Source organism: Prunus mume, linkage group LG5, assembly GCF_029339155.1.
Source record: "Prunus mume cultivar Tortuosa linkage group LG5, ASM2933915v1, whole genome shotgun sequence".
In the NCBI taxonomy this organism is placed as follows: domain Eukaryota; kingdom Viridiplantae; phylum Streptophyta; class Magnoliopsida; order Rosales; family Rosaceae; genus Prunus; species Prunus mume.
Window position 1 is genome coordinate 27,815,508 of NC_142702.1, and position 25,106 is coordinate 27,840,613.

At 38.4% G+C, this 25,106-nt stretch overlaps 5 protein-coding genes across 5 annotated transcripts; 2 read left to right on the forward strand and 3 right to left on the reverse strand.

The window, feature by feature from the left end:
- Positions 1–150: 150 nt before the first annotated feature.
- Positions 151–2,487, reverse strand: LOC103333370 (uncharacterized). Its single transcript, XM_008236195.2, has 4 exons — positions 1,820–2,487; positions 1,465–1,711; positions 1,067–1,160; positions 151–688 (listed from the first exon to the last, which is right to left on the reverse strand). Exons 1-4 carry the CDS (start codon positions 2,278–2,280, stop codon positions 414–416), a joined length of 1,077 nt encoding a protein of 358 aa, XP_008234417.2. The 5' UTR covers positions 2,281–2,487; the 3' UTR covers positions 151–413.
- An 850-nt stretch (positions 2,488–3,337) lies between these two features.
- LOC103333369 (large ribosomal subunit protein eL15-like) lies at positions 3,338–5,042 on the forward strand. Its single transcript, XM_008236194.3, has 4 exons — positions 3,338–3,454; positions 4,032–4,198; positions 4,304–4,501; positions 4,635–5,042. The coding sequence occupies exons 1-4, from the start codon at positions 3,451–3,453 to the stop codon at positions 4,878–4,880; spliced, it is 615 nt and encodes a 204-aa protein (XP_008234416.1). The 5' UTR covers positions 3,338–3,450; the 3' UTR covers positions 4,881–5,042.
- Positions 5,043–12,993: 7,951 nt separating this feature from the next.
- PXY (Leucine-rich repeat protein kinase family protein) lies at positions 12,994–17,149 on the forward strand. Its single transcript, XM_008236275.2, has 2 exons — positions 12,994–15,954; positions 16,549–17,149. The coding sequence occupies exons 1-2, from the start codon at positions 13,269–13,271 to the stop codon at positions 16,971–16,973; spliced, it is 3,111 nt and encodes a 1,036-aa protein (XP_008234497.2). The 5' UTR covers positions 12,994–13,268; the 3' UTR covers positions 16,974–17,149.
- A 198-nt stretch (positions 17,150–17,347) lies between these two features.
- On the reverse strand, positions 17,348–21,408 carry QWRF7 (QWRF motif protein (DUF566)). The gene is made up of 9 exons (XM_008236274.2): positions 21,340–21,408; positions 21,139–21,155; positions 20,865–20,921; positions 20,370–20,455; positions 18,920–19,533; positions 18,604–18,840; positions 18,419–18,508; positions 18,203–18,298; positions 17,348–17,653 (listed from the first exon to the last, which is right to left on the reverse strand). Exons 1-9 carry the CDS (start codon positions 21,406–21,408, stop codon positions 17,498–17,500), a joined length of 1,422 nt encoding a protein of 473 aa, XP_008234496.2. The 3' UTR covers positions 17,348–17,497.
- A 1,970-nt stretch (positions 21,409–23,378) lies between these two features.
- Positions 23,379–24,677, reverse strand: LOC103333368 (zinc finger protein ZAT9). Its single transcript, XM_008236193.2, has one exon. The coding sequence runs from the start codon at positions 24,481–24,483 to the stop codon at positions 23,509–23,511; it is 975 nt and encodes a 324-aa protein (XP_008234415.2). The 5' UTR covers positions 24,484–24,677; the 3' UTR covers positions 23,379–23,508.
- Between the last annotated feature and the right edge of the window lie 429 nt (positions 24,678–25,106).

The window sequence follows — 25,106 nt, forward strand, 5'->3', positions numbered from 1 at the left end:
GATCCAGGTGGTACATTTTACAGGTAAACCCTAATATGATCAGAGCGAGGATCCATTATTATGCATCCACCTAATCTATTGCAAACCATGGAGATCATAGTTAAAACTTTAGGACCACCACCCAATAACCCTGTTTTAAGGGCTTGAGAATGCAAGTAAAACCTACGACTCACTTTCTTGGCAATGAACAAAAAGTTAATGATCATTCATCAGCATATTCAACAAAACATAGCTAAATATCCCACAAATCCCCATATTGCAGGCAACCTGCTAACTCCCATATGCCAGCTCTGGACGTTCATAACAAAGCATTTGAAATATAAAATGCGTAACAGTGCAAAGGAGTGGAAAACTTCAACAGCAAGTCATCCATCCAATGGGGATATACTATCTGTGATGTCGTCGGATTAGGCTCAAGCCTTGTGGCTTCGAGTAACCACCACAACCAAGAGGACCACAACGGAGAGCATGAACGATGTTCTCAGCTTCTCCTCAAAGCGATTGCTAGCTCCTGCATTCACCTTCTTACTGGCTGGAGGATGAATTAAGTCACCCAGGACCTTCGTAATTTTCTCAATTACTTCCATGACTTTCACCATGGTGTTTTGGAAGATCCACTTCACAATGTTTGTTGCTTTATTTTTATCATCGGCGTCCTCATCGGGACTCTGGGAGCTATTGTCTTCAGCTGCATATATGCAAACCAGCATTAGTCATGTGTGCATTCATTGAACTTGTGAGCATTGAGAAGGTTTTCATCTCCCAGTTCCCAATTATTACATGATTTTCAGCTTAGTTAAATTAGAAGTCTAAAATTCATCAAACCCTCCCTATGTATTTTCAATGGAAGAATTGTCCCGGCAACGAGCAAAACCTGATTTCAAGTTTATTGCTCTAAGCTACAAAATTCATCTTAATCTCAACATGGAACATACATTAACAAGAAAAACAGGTAACTAAAGCCAGGAAAACAACACCTAAAAGAGGCATCAACATATAAGATATAACAGAAGCTTAAAGATAAAAAAACTATTATAGTCCTTAGTGAAATTCATATCATACCAACCTGCATAGAAAGATTCCCTGAGCTCCCGCACCACCTCATTGCTCATCACAGCATCCCAAACTGCTCTATCAGATGACAATGAGATCACCATTCTCTACACAAGAAAATCAAAATACCCTTATCATAATTGTGCAAAGTTCATATGATGAGATTAGACAACACAAAAACAGGATACAGTATATTTCACCCTCTGCAAGGCTGCAAGGCAGGAAGCCAAAAAACAGCAATCATCTTTTGGAGTGGTTTGCAAAACAAATAATTAATTCTACAGAGTCAATGGTCTAAATTGTTAAATTTATTTCTACTATGCAAACAACTATTCAGAAAATGAATAAATAAATAACTCTAATCTCATATAGTTTCTTTCTAGTAATATAAGGGTCAACAGAGATAGGGACCTGCACGGATGACTCAGTCTGCAATAAATGGAAAGCATCATAAACTCTCTCAGAAGCATGAGGCTGCAACATCTTTGGATTACATAGATACGCAGAAGGCTCCATCCAATCTAACTCTGACCCAACTGAGGACACTCTGTCCACCAAACCAGCTGAGGCACTTGTGATTTTATCAGCCACATCCCTCTCCAACTCAGAAGCATATTTATCCCTGACGAACTGGGCATGAGAAGAAGGACTGAAAACCCTACCAATTTCATGAAACAAGGCATTATTAGTAGTATAAAATAACAGAAAAACAAAAAACCAAAAAGGATTGTACATTGTATCAAAAACAAGGGTATGAGTTGTTTACTGTTGAAGGGCAGAGACAGCGTTTTGAACTTCATCCCTGGAAGGAACAGGCCCAAGAACAAAATCCTCAAGAAATCCATGTCTTCTCTCATCATCTTCTTCACTGCTCCCATTATCCACAGTCACCCAATCAATGTCATCAAAATGAGGAGAAGAAGGCCAGCTGGGTACGCCAGAATTGGCAGGCAGAGGAAGGTTGTATGAAGCAAAAGGTGAAGTGGGTGAAGAGAGAGAGAGGTTATTGGAGGAACTAGGTTTTTGGGTGTGCCTAGAAGTTGAAGTAGTTGCAGTAGTGGTGGTGTTAGTAGCAGAAGAATTAGAATTAGAAGACGAAAGGGGTTCTTGAATTGGTGGGCCACCAGCAACACTTCTTGTGACTGCTGCTCTGCTCACAGCCCTGAACATGCTTCCTCCTCCTCCTCCTCCTCCACCACCTCCCATGCTTTTTCCCCCAAACATCATCTTCAGAGTTTCTTTTCTTATCTTTTTTCTTCACATACCTTCTCTCAGACTCACCCTGGATCTCTTGTCTTCTTCCTTTTCTATGCAATTGTCATCTAATCTAGAGGCAGAGTTTGTGGGATCCCTTTATTTGTCTCTCTGACTCCTGCTTTGTTTGATATTCTCGAGGACATGAATGGATAGGTTTATTTTAAAATGGAATGGTACAAAAGTTCCATTGGCGTCACACTTCTTATTTCTTGAATTGAAACTGTTATATGAAAATAAGTAAGGTTCTCTCTGTCCGTCTGTCCAATTTTTGGTTCTGAGTGGAGGTGGCTCTCTCCTATGAGGTGGCTCTCTCCGATGTCTTCTTGATTATTATTTTGCTTGGATATACATGTCGTCTGTTGTTGTCATGTTCATAACTTTACTCTTAACAAAAATGCTTCCCAAAAAAAACAAAACAAAAAAATGCGTTGAAATATTTATTTTCTTTGCCAGGAAATGCGTCGAAATATTTAATATTAGCTTTATTATGCTGCGTGTAATTATGGTCCAATTTATTGTTGTTGGTTAATAGTTATGATGAGGCACCTTACTCCGATCCTCAATCAAGTTTAGCGTCTTAATTTGTCTCTCCATCGTTCGTTAAGTCGGTTACTAACTCCATAGAAATCGATATGACCTCTCTTTTTTTGTTCTTTTTTTTTGTTATGTAGGAGTCACAACATCGATTTTTACAAGTTTTTATGGCACTTGACGGTAAAGATAAAGTAAGACAGAAAATATAAGGAACATGCTTAACATGCTTTCAAGAGCACTACAATGATTTAATCCTTTATATTTTGTTGTAAATGCATCTAAAATAAAACCATTAATTTTTAAAATAAAATAATAAAAAAGTATTTTTTCCAAGGAAATTCCATTGTCCCCCAACCCAACCCAACCCAATACAAAAATTCTTACACAAGTTTACGGGCTGCAAAGTCTAGGCAGGCCCAACTTGGCCAACCCTAAATTAGCCCTAACAAAGTCCTCGCAGGGTACTTTGGTCATTTGAAAAACCAACACTTAAAATACTCTAAAACCCTGGACCCAGAACCTATATATAACAGAACCTCTGCTTCAATGTCGTAAACTGCAGGCGGAGGAAGAGAAAGCGGTGGCTGTATACTCTGTAGCAAAGCAATGGGTACGTTATTTTCTGCACACATCTTTTAATCCTTCTGTCTGTATCTTTTTCAATGCACGCAATCATAACTTGTTGCGTATTGCAGAGAGCCTCTCTGCATCAATTCAAAGATTAGTAACATCACTGAACAGTTTACCATGTACAAATAAAAAAAATAGCTAAGATTTATTGAAAGATGAAAACCAAATATAGGATTTGAGAAACTGACCCCCTTATTTTGGTTTGCAAAATGTTCATTTCATGAGTTCTTTTAGGCGTAAATTAACAATGGAGAAACCAACTTAAAGGAAATTTTGTACAATGTTGAATTATTCTTCACTATTATTGCACTCATGACTGCAATTTGGATGAGTTTTCAAATAAAAAATGTGAACATCTTTGAGCTGTTACGGGCTAGAAAGAGTACGAATTATGTATGATTTGGATTGAGATTAGGTTGGATCAAATATGAATATCTTGCAATTTAGAATGAAAAAGTAGAGTTTTTATTTTGCCGTTTGTTATCTCTTTTAATTTCTGTTTTCCTGGGATTATTGTTTTGAATGTGATGTACATTTTGTGGTTTTGATATTATTAGGATATTACAAGTACACCTCTGAGTTAGGGAGGAAGAAACAATCGGATGTTATGAGGGCTCTGCAGAGGTTGAGAGCCTTCGAGTACCGCCACCAACCTTCCATTGTGCGTGTCACTCATCCCACCTGCCCCGACAAGGCTCACCGCTTAGGTTACAAGGCCAAGCAGGTCACTACATCATGCTCTTCATCTCTGGCATTCATCCATTACAATAACTCTTCTACTTGCTGCTGGCACTTGTTATTTTTGTGACTAAAGTTGTCCTCTTTACAGGGCTATGTTGTTTATCGGGTGCGCGTGAAGCGTGGTGGGCGTAAGAGACCAGTTGCTAAGGGCATTGTCTATGGTAAACCCACCAACCAGGGTGTTTCCCAATTGAAATTCCAGCGTAGCAAGCGCTCTGTTGCTGAGGAGCGTGCTGGCCGCAAACTTGCTGGTCTCAAGGTTCTCAACTCTTACTGGGTTAATGAGGTACTATGCACAAGGTGCTTTTAGCTTGATTGTATTGTATTCTTACATTAATTATAGAAAACTAGAAATATTTAGTGATTTGAATTGCACATTGAAAATGTTATAATATATCTTTTGATTCTGTTTCTTGCAGGATTCGACATACAAATACTTTGAGGTGATCTTGGTTGATGCTGCTCACAATGCCATCCGCAATGACCCCAGGATCAATTGGATCTGCAACCCTGTCCACAAGCACAGGGAGCTTCGTGGGCTCACTTCTGCTGGAAAGAAGAACAGAGGTCTATGTGGCAAGGGACACTTGCACCACAAGGCACGACCCTCCAGGAGGGCAAACTGGAAGAGCAACAACACCCTTTCTCTTCCTCGCTATCGTTGATTGTTTCTGACTTCAAATTTGCTTGTGCTTTTTTTAATTGCCCTAGTTTCATCTTCTTCGGCTTTTAGGGATTGCAAGAGACCAATTTTCTTTTAAATTGAATTTATATGGTTGCGTTGAACATGGGTAATAATAATATGATGCTTGCGTTTAAGCTGTTAAGTTTCTTTCTTGTTAGACTGCTTCCAATTTTCTTTTCTTTCACCTATGGTTGCTCTCGCTATGTTATGAATTGTGAGTTGGTTTTCTTTGTTTGGGTATTGGCATGGGTTTTTAAACCAAATGGTTTGGGATTGGCCTTCGCTTGGGTTTTTTAACCAAATATGATAATGGGGCAAACCAAAGCTCAGACCAAAAGAAACAAGTAGTGTACGTACAAGTTGAACTGCTTTTATTTTTGTTTTGTTGTGTTTCTTGGTGGGTTGCTTTTGCTTTATTTTCTTTTAGATATAAGAATTCTGCAGGGAAAGAAATTGCATAGTTGGATTGGATCCACCATCTGCAAGGCAATCATTTCCTTGAGCTCCTCCACCACGTTGGCACTGCTACTTGGTGGGAAAGCATCAGCATAGTGGGTTTGCTTTCCCTCAAGTCTTCACCCTGTCTATCTTTTGAGTCTTCAACAGTACTAAAATGTCAAATACCAAAAGACTTTTTGCTGCATTTGGCATTTGAGAATTTGAGAAACAAAACAAACCCCTTGATGCAAAAACCAAAAGCTATTGAAGATCAATTCAATAAGCTAGGGCTGTGTCATGAGCAAAAAGGTTATCCTTACGCGTTTAACAATCATGAAATGTAACGACTTAAATAATGTTTTTTGGACACCATGTGAAGGCAAAGAAGCATGAAATTAATTGAAAAGCAAATATCTAGGTTGACGAGTGATGAGTTAGAGGAGCCTGCCTTGCCTTAGAGAGAGAGAGAGGGAGAGAGAGAAGCAAAGAAAGAAGAAATCAATTGTGATGATTCATAGGACATCCACGGGTATGTTGGTTGTCCTCCAATGTCTCTAGAAATGACCGGCAATGGTAATTATAAGCTTTGAAAGGCTTGGCCAGAAAAAGTAGAGTAAAAAAGAGAAAGATGAAACTTATGATTAAGATGTAGACTAGGGTTTTAGACAAGTATCCAACAAAAACACATGAATATATTAAAGTGAACTTCTCATCTTCCAAAAGGAAATGATGGCTATTTTTGAGTTTTTCCTCCTTAGGAGGTTGAATTTCTTGCCAGTTTTCATGGCGTTGAGTCTTTTCATTTGATTCAAAGGGCAGGAAAGCAAATATAAAATATAAAATACAATGCATTTTAAGGGGGAATATAAGAAACACTAGGATCATCACATTGTATTTTTGGCGCATGAATTATCTAAAACTTGGTGCAACACACATGGAATAAAAGGAAATGCTAGCTCTCACCTAGGCTAGACCGGAAAATGTTATCGAACTCGACATTTTACTTATATTTTTCTAGCTCTCTCACGCAGTGTGAGTTCTACATGGTTCCACTTCATCTTTCACAGTCGAAACAAAAAGACAAGAATTGGGTTTAAAAGCATTTTAAATTAAAATAGCCAATGCAATCGTTTGACAAACAAACCCCATAAGAATGTGACTGATGAATTAGAGAGAGAGAAAAAAAATATCCAAAAAGGAAAAGTTAATGCAGAAAGTATATATGCCCAGATGTTTCTTCTTCCGCTGAGCCTGAGGGGTCCCTGCCTAGCTGGCTGATTCTTGGTTTTCTGAGGGTTAATATCAAACTGAGTTGCCTTATGGCTGAATTAATATCTCTGCTAAACTCATGCTGATGTTCTTGAGTTGGACATATTCTAGTCCTTTAAGCAAAGTTTTGTTTATCGTGCATGAAAACGAAGTGGATAAACATCTGAAATCACAAATCTAAACACCAATTGGCAAAATATATGTATATGACTGTGAAGTTTGCTTTATCATCCTCTCTTTACCTAGAACTGAAATTGGGCAGCTTCCCAAAACCGTCCCCCCACCCACACAGAGTTTTCCTACCTTTTTTTTATCCCTTTGCTTTGGAAGGTCTAAATCATTTGCTTGTCTATTTCATTCCTACACATACTCTCAACCTCAAAACCTATCTTCATTTTAAAGCATCTTTTTTTTTTTTCAAAACCCTTCTAAGTTCTAACCACACCCCAAACGATAGAGCATGGCATGTACATGCAATGATAATATGGGACCCTTTTTCTTTGGAATGTTGTTCAAATTCACTTCGACCACAAAGATTCACCGCTATATGTAAAAAGGTTTTCAAATGGGTGATTATGATAAAAGCTCATCGATCACATGGATCCCTCTTAATTATCTTAACTTTCTAAACCAACCCCAAAAAAAAATATATCTGTTTTCAAGCCAAACGACAAAATTATGCTCCATGTTACAACTAGCTAACCCTTTTTACCCTTTTGTTAATTATATAACTTGCATTGTGATCAAAGTCAATTGACGACCTATATCAATTTCTCAACTTCTTATATCAAAAAGGTAACCATAGTTCTAATGAGACAACATAAGTCCCGTCCCCCACCCCAAAGGTAATATTTATTTACCCTCATCTTGACGGATGTGAGATTCTCGTTTGAGACTGCTTCTCTAGAAAGTACTTATGCTCATAAGCGTTTCTAACAAAAGCACTTTTGTTATAAAAATCTTGAATTTTTTCATTAAAAAATATCCAATTGATTCTTGGAAAAGTACTTGGAATGCTTCCTAAATAAACACATAACAGTTGCTTCTCCATGAACCGCTTCTATGACCCAGAAGCGCTTCTACAGTATTGTAAGCAAAGCAAACAAGCAACTTCTTGACGGAATTAACGTCGGTGGAGTTTTACCAATATATATCAAATCCTACAGCCAAAAGTGTGATGCTATTGCTACATAGAGAGGATTGGGAAAGTTAACAAGACATGGGATAAAAAAAGGCATGTGCCTTACTTACTATTTAGCACCAAGGGGATCTGCTCCTTAATGCATCTAAAAAGGCATAAAGGAAACTTAATAAGCGTTAAGTGGTCAAATTAGCCATCACAAAACGTCACTTAATTAGACACCAACGAGTAGAGAAGGGATAGATAAGGGTAATGGGTTTGAAGTAGTTGTTCTAGTCCTATTGTTTTCCCTCCTAAAAGATGAACCACTTTTGAGACGCATCATTTACAACTTAATGATATTTGGGATTGGTTGCGTATATATGTCTCATTCTTCAGAATTTGGGAAAGGTTTGGTAACAATATATATATATACTAATTAAGAAATTGAAATTAGAGTGCCCTCTAATTTTTGTTTAAGGGAATATTTTATACCAAATGTGTCCTTCTAATCAAGCATATACCTCTGTATTTACATCTTAATTGAGTGGTGAACCAAGTTATTGTATTTTGTACATGATTGATACGTGTCCTCCACTTTATAAATTGTATTAGTTATGGACTATATGTTGTTGAAAGAGATATATATTAGCCTTTAGGTCCAAATCTTTGACTTAGACACATGCTGATATCACACACTCACCTTCAAACCCTAATAATTCTGTTCTCCACTAATCAGAAAGTGTATGCTATTATAACTTATATGAAGAAAAAAAGGGCATACGAGAAAAGTTTATATTCACCAAGTTAGAAAATAAAAGAGAAGATATAAATTAGGCAGATTGGCCAGGATAATTTAGGCAGATTGGCAGGGACAATTTTTTCACCAAGTTAGCAAATAAAAGAGAAGATATAAATTAGGCAGATTAGCTGAGACAATTTTTTCCTTTTATTTGGTGAGTTTGATTATAACTAAAAATGATTAATTTAGAATAATATATTCACAAAATTACAAAGAGCAAGCAAATGACTAAAAATGAATAGAGAGGGGGAGGTGAGGTGACTGAATGAGTTGTAGGACTGCAAGATCTGTGTTTTTTGCCCCTGCAGAAAGAATGAAAGTGGGGTCATTGTTTTACTCTCATTTACTCTTTATTCTCGAGTATGTTTTCAATTTTTCAATCATTATGTCATTGGAGCCCACTCGGTAACAAAATTTAATCTAGACTCTCTCCCCTCTCCCCTAGTTAGACCGCTGTCTGCTTTGGTTTGGGCCATGCTGGCTTCTAGTATTTGTACATCGGCCACGGACGTTTCATTTTTGGGCCCTTTGCCATGTGCACAGACCTCACTATTTCTGTTGTTTCTTTATTTACATAAAGAAATTGAATGGAACTTTTCAAAGTTGACCATGCTACTATTGAATGTGGTCCTCCCAGTCCTAACCCTGCATCTGCCCAGTGCTTAGCCACACCCTACTTAGAGAGATTAGAATAAGGGGTTACAGTGAGGGGGTCTTTAATAACCGTTCGATTCGGTGCAGGGTTATCATTGAACTATTGGATTGTAATCCCTCAACACCACGTCTCATTATAGAAGCTCCCCACACTACCATATAAACCAAAGCAACACATGCATGAACTCATTAACAACAAAGTTTTTTGTGCTTACATTTAATTTAGGATAAAAGGGTTTTCTTTTTCTTCTTTTTTTTAAAAAAACAGAAAATGAATTCATGAAAAGCAACCCATTTAATCTGACAATACAAAAAAGCAAACTGAATCTTTGTTTGTTCTTTTGCATTTGTGTGGCAATTGCTGCATGGGGCTCTGGCATCGGCCTTAAAATTTGGCACTAAGGGCCAACAGAAAACGCCACTGCCAGATTCCAGATTACAACGTTTTGGTAGTTTGTTTATTTCGAAACTCGTTAAGCTTGCATGTTTGTACAACTCCCAGAATTCGATTCATCCAAAGTACAGCACACAACAGTCACGTTGAACTTGCATAAATTGACAAAACTCTGAAAACCACCTGTTGATGGTTACTGTTCAATTTCTCGAATACAACAAAACCCACCCTTCTTTTTTTTTCCCCTCCCGGTTAAAAATAAATACAAATTTTATTTCCCAAAAATATGAAAATAAAAAGTAAGGTCATGTCATGTATACATACTCACTCTGTTTGTTTTTGTTTGGGAAAAGATTTGGTAATATTCTTTGTTAGAGTTGGAGGAGAACGATAAATTATTGTATGATTACGTGATATAATTTATCTACAAGTTTTAATATAAGCGAACAACATAAAAATATTAGTCAATTGTAGCATTCTGTAAGTAACTAATGACTAATAGACATGTCATCAATTAACATTTGACCAAACGATCAACTTAACAAAATGCTTAAATTAGTCAGATTTGGAAATTATTGAAGTGTAAATTGATGAAATTGAAACTCCCCAAACTTTGAGAGAGTCTTTTGAGGTTAGACCTGTATTATAACACGTAGACAAATTATTTACTGGAGAAGGGGAATGGACAGAAGCGTCAGGAAAAAGAAAGTGGGGAGCAACCGTTAGGGCGGAAATTGAGATGAAATCACGCGCTGGCGTGGAGGCAAAGTGGACCTAGCTCATCATGCCTCATGCTTCTTATGCCGAAGTGGTAGGGCCACTCCCCTCACACGCCTCTCACCCAGGGCATGCTCTCGCACGTGCCTTTTTCCATATTAACCATCCATTTTCAATTGCTTAATTTTATTATCTTCTTTATACTAACTCCACGAAGAAAGACAAGGCTGTTCACTTACATAAACCCACTACGACGACTCCCTCCCTATGAGACAAGACGACAAGTGAAGGGTATGAAGGAGACAAAGTGATTCTGGGCCCCACTTTAGCACTCTCACACTCTCTCTTCCCTATTGGGCCCCACCTGGGCACCCCCACCGTTTCCATGGGCCCCATGGCCTGGCCTGCTCTTTTTTTCCTCTACGGGCCAAGGTTATACGTGTTTCTTCTAATTTTCTAAAGGGTGTAATAGTAAATTCGAGATTGAGAAGAAAAAACTAAATCCAATAATTAATGCATGGAAAGAATAAGAATAACATTCCATGTCCCTTTCAAATTTCTCCTCTTTTCTTTGACGTTGATCCGGTGAGGTAAATAATTTGTTGTTTACCTTTTTTATTTAACGGAAATGAAAAGAAAAGAAAAAAAAAACTTACTTGGGTCTGTGGCTCTCTTAGCACGCGCTGTTATAAAGGCATGCATGCATAAAGCAAGGTTGCGCTTAGAATTTGAATGTCCCAAACTACCCTCAAAGAAGGCGACTATACATATGTACGTTTTTCCTCCTAGCACACTTTATTTTATTTTATTTTCCTTTTACTTTATTTCTTTTATTTTTCTCTTTTGGGCAAACATTTCTGGTTGATTGTTTATTTGTTTCCCATTATTTAATATGCGTTCAGTTTGGAATTTGGAAAAGAGATCTTATTTCCTTCCATATTGGCTACAAAGAGAGGGGAATCAGCTTACGAAAGCTTAACTCGTAGTTCTTGAACTTCAAAACTCTGCGTATTCCTCTCACTTTAGGTAACTAAACTAAAATTATATTTTGATCTGAAAGAGAGAGGTAATTTGTTTTGTGTGATATGGACACGCATAGTTATTGGTTTTTTTTTTACGCATCGGCTTTTTCATGAGTCATTTGATCATATTTTACGTTAAAGATTAGATATGGAAGATTCTTCAACAAGTATTTTATGTTAAAAATCTCGAACATGTATGTATGATGCATATTAAATCAACCAACACATCTAATGAATGTAATCCAACAACTAAAATTAAAAATATGTAACTAACTAATGCTTAACTTCAATACTTATTGAAGAATCTCCCTAATAAACATTACCTATCCACAAAATGTTGTATTATAAAAGAAAAAGAATGTGCTTAAACTTGGACAATATTTTAACCTACTTTTTACCCCTTCCAAAGTTCCAATAATATCATCGATAATCGCGTAAGTAATCAAGAAAAAAGCTGTTTAGTGTAAGTATTAGCATAACCGGGATTTGAGAAGATGATTGTGTTTGAAGCTTTATTCTTATCGTAATATATACTTTAACAAGATTAATGATACAAAGTAAATAATTTGCCATCATCATGCCAAAACTTTATCCAAGTCAAAATGAGTAGAAAAGCAACCCAAGTAACCAGTATATGCGGTATAATATTTTAATGCACATTAATCTCAGAGATCTTGCTTCAATTTATTTAATTACCATCCTATAATTTATTCCTAGAAATCTTAGTGGATCGACCGTCTCTGCCAAAAAACAAAAAGGAAAAAGAAAAACCCAAGTGGGATTTTTGTGTGTGGACATTTTCTTGAATTTCAAACATCCGCGCCAACTTGTTTCATACTCGGTTATTTTGTAAAGCACAATCATAGAGTGACAGCAGCATGTCATGTAAATTATGACAACCCACTTATGATGTGCCATGTCCTGCATAGAACTCCTATTACAGGGAGCAATATTCACGCTCAAATTTACTCTCTTTTTTGGGTCAATACCATACTTTTGTATGAAGGTATAAAAAACATTATCATTGTAGCAATATCATCTCTACACAACATGTAATGCTTTATATCTTATAGAATTACAAAAATTTAATCCGAATATGTAACGTTACAATTTGTTTATGTTTGGAATCGCTTAAAACTTCGTTTATATTTAGCAATTAGAAACTTTGTAAGTTAATTATTTGAATCATGTGTACCATAAAATTTATCTCAATAGTATCTCCAATGGAACAAAGAAAACAATCTGAGTCATGAAAGTCTAGAAATATGGGTAAGGCTCTAAATTGAGTTAAAACTCAAACTCCTCTGTAATATTTGAACCTGAAATGAAAATGTTAGGAAGGGAAAAGAAAAAGGAAAGAAAAAAGAAAAGAGAAAAGGAATGAGAAATTGTTTAAAAAATGGTAGGAGAATATGGTGGGAAATTGGAATGACTTTCTTGGATCCTGTGAGAGACATTTGTCACTACTAAACATAACAATATTTGCCAATTTGTTAGACACAAAGATAAAGGAAACCAAGGAATGATGAAAAGTAGAAGCAAAAGAAAAGGAAAAAGAAATCCCAATAAAACCAAAAGTATAGGTGAATATCAGACAAGGGTAGAATACTACTGAGCTGAGAGAGAGAGAGAGAGAGAGAGCAACAGCCATTGAGAACCAAGATTATTAGCTTACATTGGTACTTTGTAGCAGTAGAAGTAGAACTAAAGAATAAGGAAGGAGAAGGAGTAGTTTTGCTTCTCTCTCTCTCTCTCTCTCTCTCTCATTCAAGTTTCAATCTTATTATTAGCCCACCAAGAAAACCCACTGAAGCAATCATCATCATGATGAAACACCCTCTGCACCCAGCAGCACTCCTGAAAAGCATTTCTCTCTGCCATCAAAACCTTTCTTCCCTTAAATTTACCAACACTCTCCCAGTCTCACCCAGCACACCCACACCCCCAAAACCATGAAAAAACTTTCTTCTTCTTCTCTCTCTCTCTTTCCCTTCATCACATTCTTCTTCTTCTTCTTTCTCCAAACCTCCACAGTCCTCTGTTCTCCTCCACCTCAGTCTTTCCAACTCAGTGCTCTGATTTCACTCAAATCCTCCCTCAAAGACCCTCTCTCCACCTTCCATGACTGGGTGGTTCCCAGTACTTCCCACCCAAACGACGCCGTTTGGTGTTCATGGTCTGGCGTCAAATGCCAACCCAACACCTCCCAAATCGTCACCCTTGACCTCTCTCAACGCAACCTCTCCGGCCTAATCCCACCACAAATTCGCTACTTGTCTTCCCTAATTCACCTCAATTTCAGCAGAAACAAGTTCAGCGGGCCTCTGCAACCCGCCATTTTCCAACTCAGCAACCTCAGAATCCTCGACATAAGCCACAACGACTTCAACTCAACTTTCCCACCTGGGATTTCAAAGCTCACCTTCTTGAGAATCTTCACTGCTTACAGCAACAGCTTCACCGGCCCCTTGCCCCCAGAGTTCATCAAACTCCGATTCTTGGAGCAGCTCAACCTCGGCGGAAGCTATTTCGACGGCGAAATCCCAGAAGGCTATGGAACTTTCCCGAGACTTCAGTTCCTCTACCTCGCCGGAAATGTTCTTAAGGGCCCAATTCCACCGCAACTGGGCCTTCTGTCGGAGCTGACCCGAATGGAGATCGGGTACAATCAGCTTTCAGGTGAAGTTCCTGTAGAATTGGTTCTGTTGTCGAATCTCACGTACTTGGACATCTCCAATAACTTTCTCTCCGGATCGCTCCCGCCGGAGCTCGGCAACTTAACCAGGCTCGACACATTGTTACTCTTCAAGAATCGATTTTCAGGCACAATCCCGCAAAGTCTCGGGCTTTTACAAAGTCTCAAGTCGCTCGATTTGTCCGATAATCAGCTCACCGGCTCAATCCCACCAGGAATTGCTACGTTGAAGGAGCTTACAATGATAAGTTTAATGGACAACCTTCTGGTTGGTGAAATCCCAGACAAAATCGGAGAGCTACCCAACTTGGAACACTTGCTTCTTTGGAACAATTCATTGACAGGCGTCCTTCCCCAGAGCTTAGGCTTCAGTGAGAAGCTTGTGAGGGTCGATGTCTCGTCCAACTCTCTCACCGGTCCAATCCCTCCAAATCTCTGCAGAGGCAACAAGCTCGTCAAGCTCCTACTCTTCTCAAACAGTTTCATCAACCCCCTCCCAAACACCTTAACCAACTGCACTTCCCTGTTACGCTTCCGAATCCAAAACAATCAAATCAACGGGTCGATTCCGACGGGTTTTGGGTTCTTGCCCAATTTGACTTATGTTGACCTCAGCAGCAACAACTTCACCGGTACCATCCCTGAAGATCTCGGCAATGCCGAAAACCTCGCGTATTTGAACATTTCCCAGAACCCACTTCACACAGTCCTTCCATCAAACATATGGAAAGCAAAAAACCTCCAGATCTTCTCCGCCAGCTCGAGCAAGCTCACAGGTAAAATCCCAGACTTCATTGGCTGCAGAAACTTCTATAGGATCGAGCTTCAACGTAACGATTTTAACGGCACAATTCCCTGGGACATTGGCCACTGCGAGAAGCTTCTCTACTTGAACCTGAGCCGTAATTCGCTGACCGGCATTATACCATGGGAAATCTCCGCTTTGCCCTCCATCACCGACCTCGATCTCTCGCATAATTTTCTCTCCGGTACGATCCCTTCCAACTTTGAGAACTGCAGTACGTTGGAGACTTTCAACGTTTCGTTTAATTTGTTAACCGGTCCGATACCCGCGTCCGGTTCGATTTTCCCGAATCTCCACCCGACGTCGTTTACGGGGAATGAGGGCCTATGCGGCGGCGTTTTGGCGAAGCCCTGTGCGGCTGACACGTTGTCGGCTGGAGCCGTGGAGGTTCGCGGTCACGAGCAGCCGAAGAAGACGGCTGGCGCGATAGTTTGGATCATGGCGGCCGCGTTTGGTATCGGGCTTTTTGTTCTCGTCGCTGGGACCCGCTGCTTTCACGCGAACTACAGCCGTCAGATGGACGAGAGTCAGCAGATCGGACCGTGGAAACTGACTGCTTTCCAGCGGTTGAATTTTACCGCGGATGATGTGCTGGAATGTTTGGAGATGAGCGATAAGATTATAGGGATGGGATCCACTGGGACGGTGTATAGAGCGGAGATGCCAGGTGGCGAGATCATAGCAGTGAAGAAGCTGTGGGGGAAGCAGAAGGAGAACAGCAGCATCCTGATTAGACGGAGGAGAGGGGTGTTGGCGGAGGTGGAGGTGTTGGGGAACGTGAGGCACAGGAACATAGTGAGATTGTTAGGGTGCTGCTGCAACAGGGACTGCACCATGCTGCTCTACGAGTACATGCCTAATGGGAACTTGGACGATTTGTTGCATGGGAAAAATAAGGCGCAAAATTTGGTGGCGGATTGGGTTACGAGGTACAAGATAGCGCTGGGTGTGGCTCAGGGGATTTGTTATCTTCACCACGACTGCGACCCGGTGATCGTGCACCGCGATCTAAAGCCGAGCAATATTTTGTTGGACGGTGAAATGGAGGCCAGAGTGGCGGATTTTGGGGTGGCCAAGCTGATCCAGAGCGATGAGTCCATGTCCGTCATCGCCGGCTCCTATGGCTACATTGCGCCAGGTGCGTTTATTGTTAATTATTTATTTATTTAATAATTTGTTGGATTAGATTATGGTATGTTGCTACTGTGCGCCGGGGGGGAAGGGGTTGACCTGTGGCGTACGTTTGTGAGGTAGTACTTGTTTTTGTTCGTTATTAGGTTTTGGATTTGTTTGGGTAAAGTTCATCTTGTAGGGTGACGAAATCTGAATTATCTAACGTGTTAGGTGGATGAGGGCAGGGAATTAACACATAAATCTTCTTCTTTATCTATATCTAAAAAGCACCGGTCACTTACCAAATTCCAAATTGTAATTAATACACAATCCAAATGGCAATATTGGTCGGTCGGTCGGTCCAATCTCCAATTGGTCAAAAGCGTAACATTTTTTGTTCTCTTTCGGTCCCCTGTATATATATATATTTATTTATTTAAAAAAATCACTATTACTTCCATTACAATACAAAGCAAAAAGTTAAAATAAAATTTAAAAAAAAAAGTAAAAAAGATAAGGGAGAGGTTGACATAGATGTCCACAAATCACTTTTGGGCCATGCAATTTCCATTTCAAATGTGGTTAATTAAATTAACATTGTTGTGTTTTGCTTTTGCAGAATATGCTTATACCCTACAAGTGGATGAAAAGAGTGATATATACAGCTATGGGGTGGTTTTGATGGAGATTTTAAGCGGCAAGAGATCAGTGGACGCAGAGTTTGGAGATGGAAACAGCATTGTGGATTGGGTTAGGTCCAAGATCAAGACCAAAGACGGGATCAATGACGTGCTCGACAAGAATGCCGGGGCGGGTTGTGCGCCCGTGAGGGAGGAGATGATGCAAATGCTCAGAATTGCGCTGCTTTGCACCAGCAGGAACCCGGCGGACCGGCCGTCGATGAGGGACGTGGTATTGATGCTGCTTGAAGCCAAGCCCAAGAGGAAGTTGCTGGCTAGTGTTGGTGGCCGTGATCATAATGGGGTTGGTGGGGGTGGAGCTGATGATATTCCTTTGCCACAAAAGCCATCGGCTGAATGTTAATAGGATTCACTTTTAAGCCTTGAGGGGTTTTAATTTCTTCTCTCTTTTTTTCTTCTTTCTTTTTTTTTGGGTTTTTCCTTATTTTTGTTAATTTTCAAATGGTGGGGGGATTGGTATAGGAGAAGCATTTTCTTGTTTTACTTTATTTCAATGGAATTTTCTCAAAGTGTTACGTACTGTTTTACTCTTATGGTTTTCGTTGTTGACGTACGTGTATAAATATAAGTGAGTATTTCCATGGTGGTAGAGTTTAAAGAAGAACTAAGCATGAAAAAATCACAAGTTTTAATTAGTATGTTAGATATAGTTAAAGTAGCGATTAAGTAAATGAGTTGGACAAAATGCTCGAAACAATTGTGAATTCAGATTGCATGTCAAACAGTTGTAGCCGTTAGATAAACGAGTTTGGATTCAATGAGTAGATGAACCAATCATCAAGAGCTTGCACATGTCCTCTGAACCTCGCTAAGACACAACTAAACAATAATGTTTGAAGGTAAAAGAAAATTATGCCGCGAAGAAGTTTACATTGGATTTGGAGTAAGTGAAGATGGCATTGTGTGATTTCTGTAAGTAAAATTAGTATTGTTTATTTGGATTTTATATGTCGATGGTATGTTGGCCTCAGCTCCATGACTCTCTAGTTGGATAAGATGTGCTCTTACACTTGACTCCTCCTCCTGTTCAGAAAAATAAGATCAATTTGAAAATTTTCAAAACATTATTCAACTGTCCAAAAGTGTAGTTAATTTTTATACGAGTGATATTCTACTCTAAACTATGAGAAGTGGGATTTGAACTTGGGTGCAGAAGCGCATATCTGCTCGAGCCAATTTAAGTTCATGTTTGAGAAGAAATTTTTTAAAATATCACTTGAGATTTTAATTCGAAACTTTAAATGGGCCTTGGTCTAGCCCATTCAAAATTAAGTTACCATTGTTTTACTCTCTGACCCAATAGAAAAAGCAAGCATGCATTAGACTTGGGCTTTCCTCAGTTTTGATAAATGTTTCAATTCGGGCTTTCTTGTGATGTAAACATTTTACCAAGAAACAAACACAATTTTGTCTTCGATCGACAAATTCAACCCCTTAACTAACTATTTATGTAAAGTTTATAAAATAAAATAAAAATAGCCCCTTGTGAAACCCTTTAATTTTCTACAATAACATATATTTGTTTTCTCTGGAAAAATGGCATGAGCTTGACGGCAATAAATTATGACTCACCACAAGTGCAGCAACCATAGTTATGTTCTCCTCCAAGTCTCTCTGTTGTTTCTGCGCAATTAGGAGCTCCGTCACCAGGTAAAGTACCTTTTCGAGCTGATCAAACCATCCAAAAATTATATTAATCAACTGTTAATTACTACTTAATACAATGATTAATAAGCTTAATTTTTTTTTTTCTGCGTTCAACAGTATAAATTGAGAGCTCTAATTAACCTGCGGGAGCAACTTAGTGACCATTGCTTCAAGCCCTTCCATGACAAGCATGGCCGTGGTCATGGCTTCGTATACAGAAGCCACGTCAGCCTGGGATCCACCAGAGGAAAATGAATTAGTACTTTGTGGAATTAAGCTACCCTTTTTTATATATGAAACAAAAATATGTGATGAATTGTATGTACCTTAGCATCATGGACCAAAGGGAGGGTGTTTGAAATTCCAGGCAATTTTCTGACCAACCTGCTCACAGATTCTTGATTTTTTCTATCCAATTTCCCCCATTCATTAAGTAGGAAAATTTGTGGGTTCAGAATCTGGTACACCTTTATCTCATGCTTGAGCTTTTGCATTTGCATTCGCTTCTCTAGGATGAAGTTTCTCACTTTCAATGTTCTAAGCCACACGCTAAATATTTTAGCCTGAAAACAATAAGACACAATTCATATACAAAACACACGTAATTAACTCACTAATTTGCTTAATTTGGTATATAAATACCTGTGAAACTCTCTTTGCGACGAGCAGGGAAGCCTCAGCTCTGGCGTTGGCAAATCTCCACTGAAGCAGCCTATTATGCAGAAGACGAAACCGGTGGAAGTCCTCCTCTTGTATAGGTGACACTTTCTTCTGCAGCCTAAAATACTTCAAAACCCCACTCACACCACTGCCGCTGCCGCCGCCACCGCCACTACCACAAGATTTAACCCTCGCTGCTTTTGTTGAAACAGCTGGTGACTCCGGTGCCACCTTGCACGGCGAATATCGTCCCGGAGATAATGCCCACGCGGACGGAGAACGTGGAGGTGGCACCGACAATATTCTAGGGCGGGGACTAGGACTAGTACTCCCACGAGGCAACAACTTACCAAAACTACTAGTAGTTACATTTAAATTAGTACCTTGTTGTCTAATAGCATTTTCTTGACCCTTGTTTTGCGTTAGAACTAAAACTCTCTCTTCCGCGTGATTCTTACTGGTGGTTCGTGATTTGGTGGTGGATTTTGAGCGGGGGGTGGTGAATCTTTGGCTCTTGTTTGGTGGCAATGCTATGGTCGGAATAATTGTTCCACTTCTGCTTCGTAGAAGGCGAGGACTAGATTGCTGCTTGCTGCCTGCGTGTGAGTGTGTTTTCCATACTTGTGGGCTTGAGCTCAATTAATTTGTTGGAGATAATGGCTTAATTTATATATGTAAGGGGCATGCATGTATAATATATGAGGTGTTTTGTTTGATGATAATTAATTAATATTAAAGAAAGCATAGACGTCGAGGGAAGTCGATAGCACGTTGGGATTGTGGAGCATGACGAAAACTAGGGTTGAATTCATCATGTCAGTCAGTATGTGTAATGTATGTACTCACCACCAACCCAACAACTAGTTTCTCTCTTTGTCAACGGCCCCCACGAAATATAAAACAAAAAACTATGTATATGGATCCAACTTCTTATCAATCTTGAATTTCTAATTACAATTTACAATTCATTAATTTAATGATACTTATCTTTTTAATGTTAGAAGAGAAGAGATCTAGAGTTTCAATCCTATATATGCCATTAATTAATAAAGATTACGATTTGCAAAGGGGGTATGATCCGGATCCTCTGCTTGGATTTTCTATTCCATGATCTGCTTGAGTTTTCTTCTATGCACGTCATCTCATTAAAATTCCATTTCAAGGACTCTATTAATGTTGACACATCATACACAAAACCTAAATGCCTCACAATTTTTGTTTTGAAAAAAATTTTACCAAACATAACGTGAGTGTTAGTGTGCAGTCGTTTTCTCTTCTTCTTTTTTTTCCTTTTCAATTTCTCTTTCTTCCAAAGACACATTATCTTTTTCATGCCTCTATCTTAGTCCTCTTCTACTCATAGAAACAAGCACAAGTCCAATGACTACAATTGCTTTTCACAAAATAAGAACCACAACACAAATATTCTCACCGAATGGGCTACCACCAAAGAAAGATGAGTCAAATGAGTCGTACGTGGCCACCATAGCCATATCAATCATGATTTTCAGACTTAACCTGTATCAAAATTGAACTGAATCAGAATATAAACCTACACTTCTTTCTCCCCCCCAAAAAAAAAACATAACTAGAATCAGAAAATCAAGAAATTCTGTGTAGAAAATTAAAATAATGGATCTATACATAAGTAAAGATTGCTCTAGGAAGGCCATTCGTTTTGCAGGAAAAAATAGATGCAGCCAATTATGCTCACTATTTGTTATTTTGGTTTAGATGTTTTGATTCATGTTTCATAATTGAGATATGGGGTTTAGGATATGAAAGTAGTGCCACAGTTGCATGATGAAATTTTGAGCATTTGGGTTTTTTGTGTGATGTGTCAACATTAGAGTCCTTTAGATGAAATTTAATGAGGTGAAGAGCAAAGAAGAAAAGTCAAGCATATCATAACAAAGAAAATCCAAACAGAGAATCCAGATCCTTGCTAATCAGCACCATTGCCGCACGCATCTCGCTATTATATCTGCATGCAATTAAGGGAATAAATCCACAGAGAGTTAATTAATCTCGTAATAAAGTCTTTCCAGTTAACCTACAAATGTACAACTTAACTGCAGCATGCAGTATGCAGTAATGCAAATTTACCAATTTACAAGAAGTTGAATAGGTTTTCATTCTACAATATTAAGTTTTAACTCATCTAATAGGCGTCAGGTAAAAAATAAAAGTCCCCATTATACGTAAGGCCACTATTAACCTTGATTAGTAAATTTAAAGTACAATTAGAAGTTAATTGGATGTGGCTAAACTCCTCTCTCTCTCTCTCTCTCTCTCTCTGTGGTTTGGTGCACTGAACATGTTGACTAGAGAGAATATTAAAATAGCCTGAAACAACCAATTCAGCAGAGCTTCTGTCTGTCAAGACTCAAGTTTCAACTAACCTCAGCAGCAGCAAACAGACCTCTCATGATTTGGTTGCCTTGCATTGGCATATTTCCAAAGAAACCCATTGTTACTAAGAAAACATAAACATGCATGAAGTTATAAATAAATAAAACTAAAATAAGCTTAGGTCAATATTTCATTTTTGACCCTTTGCTTCCTTGAATAGAAATGTTAATGACATTTCGCCTCCATCAACGTGCATATTGTGAAATTAAACTTATTTATTACGATATCTGATATGACACTTCAATTTTGGTTATTATTAACTTGACTTTCTTGCAAAATTGATAATTAATGGCTACTAGGACACCTCTCTACTCTTATCTTGAATTTTGGATCTCCGTATTGATAAGTTTTTCAAATAAAATAAAATAAATAAATAAATGTTGGATCCGCTATAAACACTCACAAAATACAATATACAAATATAATACTATAAAATTTAAAAAATGAAAAATGAAAAATTAAGGGCCCATTTGATAACCATTTCAATTTTAACTTTTTCATTTTCATTTTTCATTTTTTGTGCTAGAGTATAGAGGAAAATGAGATTGAGAGAGAGAGGATGAGATTGTGCTAAAATTAACTAACCTCTACAAATTTATATATATACAAATGAAATTGTTCAAGTGTGCCGACGTCTACACTATAAGAGAGAGACCAACAATATTTATTGCCGGTTGACAAGCTTCCAAATAATATCCGTGTGTTAGGTTAGTTGATAAAAATAATGTATTCGTCCGCTTCCACCTGAGTTGAATCACCTCCTACATATGGTTTAGCAATTGTTGAAAACGAATTTAACTTAGCAATTGAAGTAAAAGTACGCTATTGGCACCCTCCAATTATACTCTATCCATCCACTCTCTTGTAATTTTTAATCCATAAGCACCATGGATTTTAAGTTAAAGTTGTGTGTTAAAAACGTTTTGGTAATATTAACTGGACAACCAATAAAACCCTATGCGCATCAACAATATTAGCGACAAAACACGATTTTAAGACAAAAAGAAGGTGCGATCCGATCCCGAAGGAACTAAAACTCACCAGTTTGATTGTATCAGAAGAAGAAAAAAACAATATTAATCGTAAAAATAGCCAATTTTTCGAATTAAACGACTAGATAAATGCAGATTTTGGTTTAAATAAATGGGTTTATCCAAATTATGAATTCTGCCAAAATCAATCAAGCAGATATGCACTTATCCCCAGAAATTCAAAATCTAGTATCATGAGTTTATTAATTTGAAAGATTTTCTCTTTATTTCTTGGAAAACAGTTTTTTTCTTTTTCTTCTTCTTGGAAAAGAGTTTTGAAAGGATTGAACTTGAGGGAGGAAGAGTCCATTTGGGAAAACATGTGGGCTATGTATGGGTAGGTTGGAGGTCTTGGCTTGGCTGAAGACCATATTGGCATCACATATTAATTGCAAAAATGGTATTATGTGACTGGTTATGTCATGCTTGACTATGCATGGCTTCACCACACAGAGTTACGGCTACTGCTATAGTAGAGAGAAACCAGAAGATAAGGAGGAGAGCTGGCTGCTCTGCGGGGCTCTCTCTCTTGACTTCTTCACCAACTGTGCAAACTATAAAGGAGGAGATGACAGGCAGAAGCTAATCTTTATATCCGAACGAAAGAAAAAGACACAAAATACAAAAAAACTTGGTGAACTTTCTCTCTCCAAACCTGTATTTTGTCCTTGTATATTTCACTTTCTTTTCTTGTCAGGAAAATGAGGAAAACAGTTTTGATTAGCTAAAAACCACTGGATGGATGCAGGGAGCAAAAACAAGGGCAGCTTCATTGTAACTCATTAATTTATACATGACAGTGCAAACAAAGCAAATTAACCTTTTAAAGAAGATTAATTGAAGGTGAAGCAGAAAAGTTACTGCCTTATCTCCACTACCTAATCAGGCAGGGAAGAGGTCTGAGAAAGAAATTGTAAAGTCATGGAGTGAGATAATCCATTTCATGCAGCAGCACCAAGCAAAAAAAAAATCTATAAATTAAGCAAAAAGAAAACCTATTGAAATCTCCAACAGAAAATTCACTGTATACCATTCTCAGATGGGAAATGAGAAATTTCTAGTTCATCTGTATCTACAAAAAAAAAAACATGTTTGTAATGAAAACTTTTACCCCTAATTTCTAGTTCATCAATCAGAAACTGTTGAAAACTCAAGCTGGCTAAGCTCTCCATCTTCCTCCTCTGGTGCTGGGAGATTGAGATCTATCACCAAATTGTCTACAAAATTAGTAGAAGATGATGACACATTCCTAGCATTGTGAGTCAAATTGTTGTAATAGTGAACTTTCTTGTGCCCACCAAGTGCTTGACCAGAATCAAACTGTTTGAAACAAAATGAACACTCAAATGTTCTCTGCTGATCAACAACCAAATTACCACTATTGCCATTGTTACCAATGACATCATCATCATCATCTTCTTCTTCTTCAAAATCATCATCATCATCATCTTCAACATCAAACACTTGGGTCTTGATTATTTTCTTGTGACTTGCTCTGTGGCCCCCAAGTGCCTGATAAGATCGAAACGCCTTGTTACAAGTCTCACACTTGTACTTCCCCTGAGTCAGGGCTCCGGTTTGAGCCCGAAAGGCCGACTCGTCCTCGTCCTTGTCCTCATCCTCATCCTCATCTACAGATTCATCTACTTCTTTTTTTAGTTTAGCTTTTTCCCATTTTCCCCATTTATCCATTGAAAGCATTATGAGACACCTGGCAACATCTTCAGTTGAAAAAGCATCAGAAACAGAACTCACCTGCTCTGCCTCTAGGGCCGCCTCAGCCGCTTTCCCAATCACTTTACGGCGCCGTTTGGATCTTCTCCGAGTTGGGTTCCTCGGGTGTGACTCGGTGTCGCTATCGCCGTCATGGATGGCTGAATCCAGAGATGGAGAAGAATGCATGGCCCTGTTTGTTGATGAAAGTGGAGGAGATGACTCGGGCGAGTTGCTGAGTTGTTGTTGCTGTTGCTGCTGCTGCTGCTGCGGCGACTGCGGCTTTGCAGGGAGAGGAAGCTTGGCCAGATGAGATCTCATGTGACCACCCATGGCTTTGCCATTGGCGAATCTCTTGTTGCAGATCTTGCAGATTCTATGCTTTTCCATGGAGGAGGATGAAGAAGATCTCTATTTTTACTCTGTTTTCTCTTCTTCCTCTCTTGGTGTTTGGTTTTTGTGAAGAAGAGAAAGAGAGAGTACGAAACTTAATAGGTCACCAGAAATGAGTAGGTGACAAGCATTTCTATCGCAAAAAGAACAAAACCAGAAAGGTCAGAGTGGATATGGGAAATTTTAAGGTGTCCTTCGGAGGCTGTGGCCAAATGGTGCATGTTATATAGCTTTATATTTTCATATGATGCCATTATGATCATATCTGACTAATAAAGTATCAAATTCAAATGTACTCTAAAATAAATAACAATAAAAATCAAGTTTTTTTAATAAATATTTTTAAAATCATACTAATTTGCCACAAAATCCCTTCTTCAAATTCTCTCCATTATTACTAGTTCAAATCAATCAATAAATTAACCCTAAATATGAGTTTAGCTGACTGGTCACCACTCATAATTAAAATCAAAACAACATTCCCAAATAGGAGGATATACTTTATAGATTCATAACTCCACATCTTTTGTACTTAATACGTGGACATCTCTTAGTGCATCCAAGTTTTATGCATCAATCATAGCTCGCCTTGTGTATCCACGTCGACTATTACGCGACAC

Bases quoted from the DNA above. Each gene is read 5' to 3' on its own strand.
- QWRF7 (XM_008236274.2), bottom strand. From the start codon at position 21,408: ATGGGTTTCTTTGGAAATATGCCAATGCAAGGCAACCAAATCATGAGA. The intron at 18,841-18,919 runs GTATTTATATAC...TATTGTTTTCAG, and splicing joins TCGCAAAGAGAGTTTCACAG to GCTAAAATATTTAGCGTGTG. The intron at 18,509-18,603 runs GTACATACAATT...GGTGGATCCCAG, and splicing joins CTTTGGTCCATGATGCTAAG to GCTGACGTGGCTTCTGTATA.
- PXY (XM_008236275.2), top strand. From the start codon at position 13,269: ATGAAAAAACTTTCTTCTTCTTCTCTCTCTCTCTTTCCCTTCATCACA. The intron at 15,955-16,548 runs GTGCGTTTATTG...TTGCTTTTGCAG, and splicing joins CTATGGCTACATTGCGCCAG to AATATGCTTATACCCTACAA.
- LOC103333370 (XM_008236195.2), bottom strand. From the start codon at position 2,280: ATGATGTTTGGGGGAAAAAGCATGGGAGGTGGTGGAGGAGGAGGAGGA. The intron at 1,161-1,464 runs GTCCCTATCTCT...TTTCTTGTGTAG, and splicing joins AGACTGAGTCATCCGTGCAG to AGAATGGTGATCTCATTGTC. The intron at 689-1,066 runs GTTGGTATGATA...GCATATATGCAG, and splicing joins CAGGGAATCTTTCTATGCAG to CTGAAGACAATAGCTCCCAG.
- LOC103333368 (XM_008236193.2), bottom strand. From the start codon at position 24,483: ATGGAAAAGCATAGAATCTGCAAGATCTGCAACAAGAGATTCGCCAAT.
- LOC103333369 (XM_008236194.3), top strand. The intron at 4,199-4,303 runs GTCACTACATCA...TCCTCTTTACAG, and splicing joins TAGGTTACAAGGCCAAGCAG to GGCTATGTTGTTTATCGGGT. The intron at 4,502-4,634 runs GTACTATGCACA...TGTTTCTTGCAG, and splicing joins ACTCTTACTGGGTTAATGAG to GATTCGACATACAAATACTT.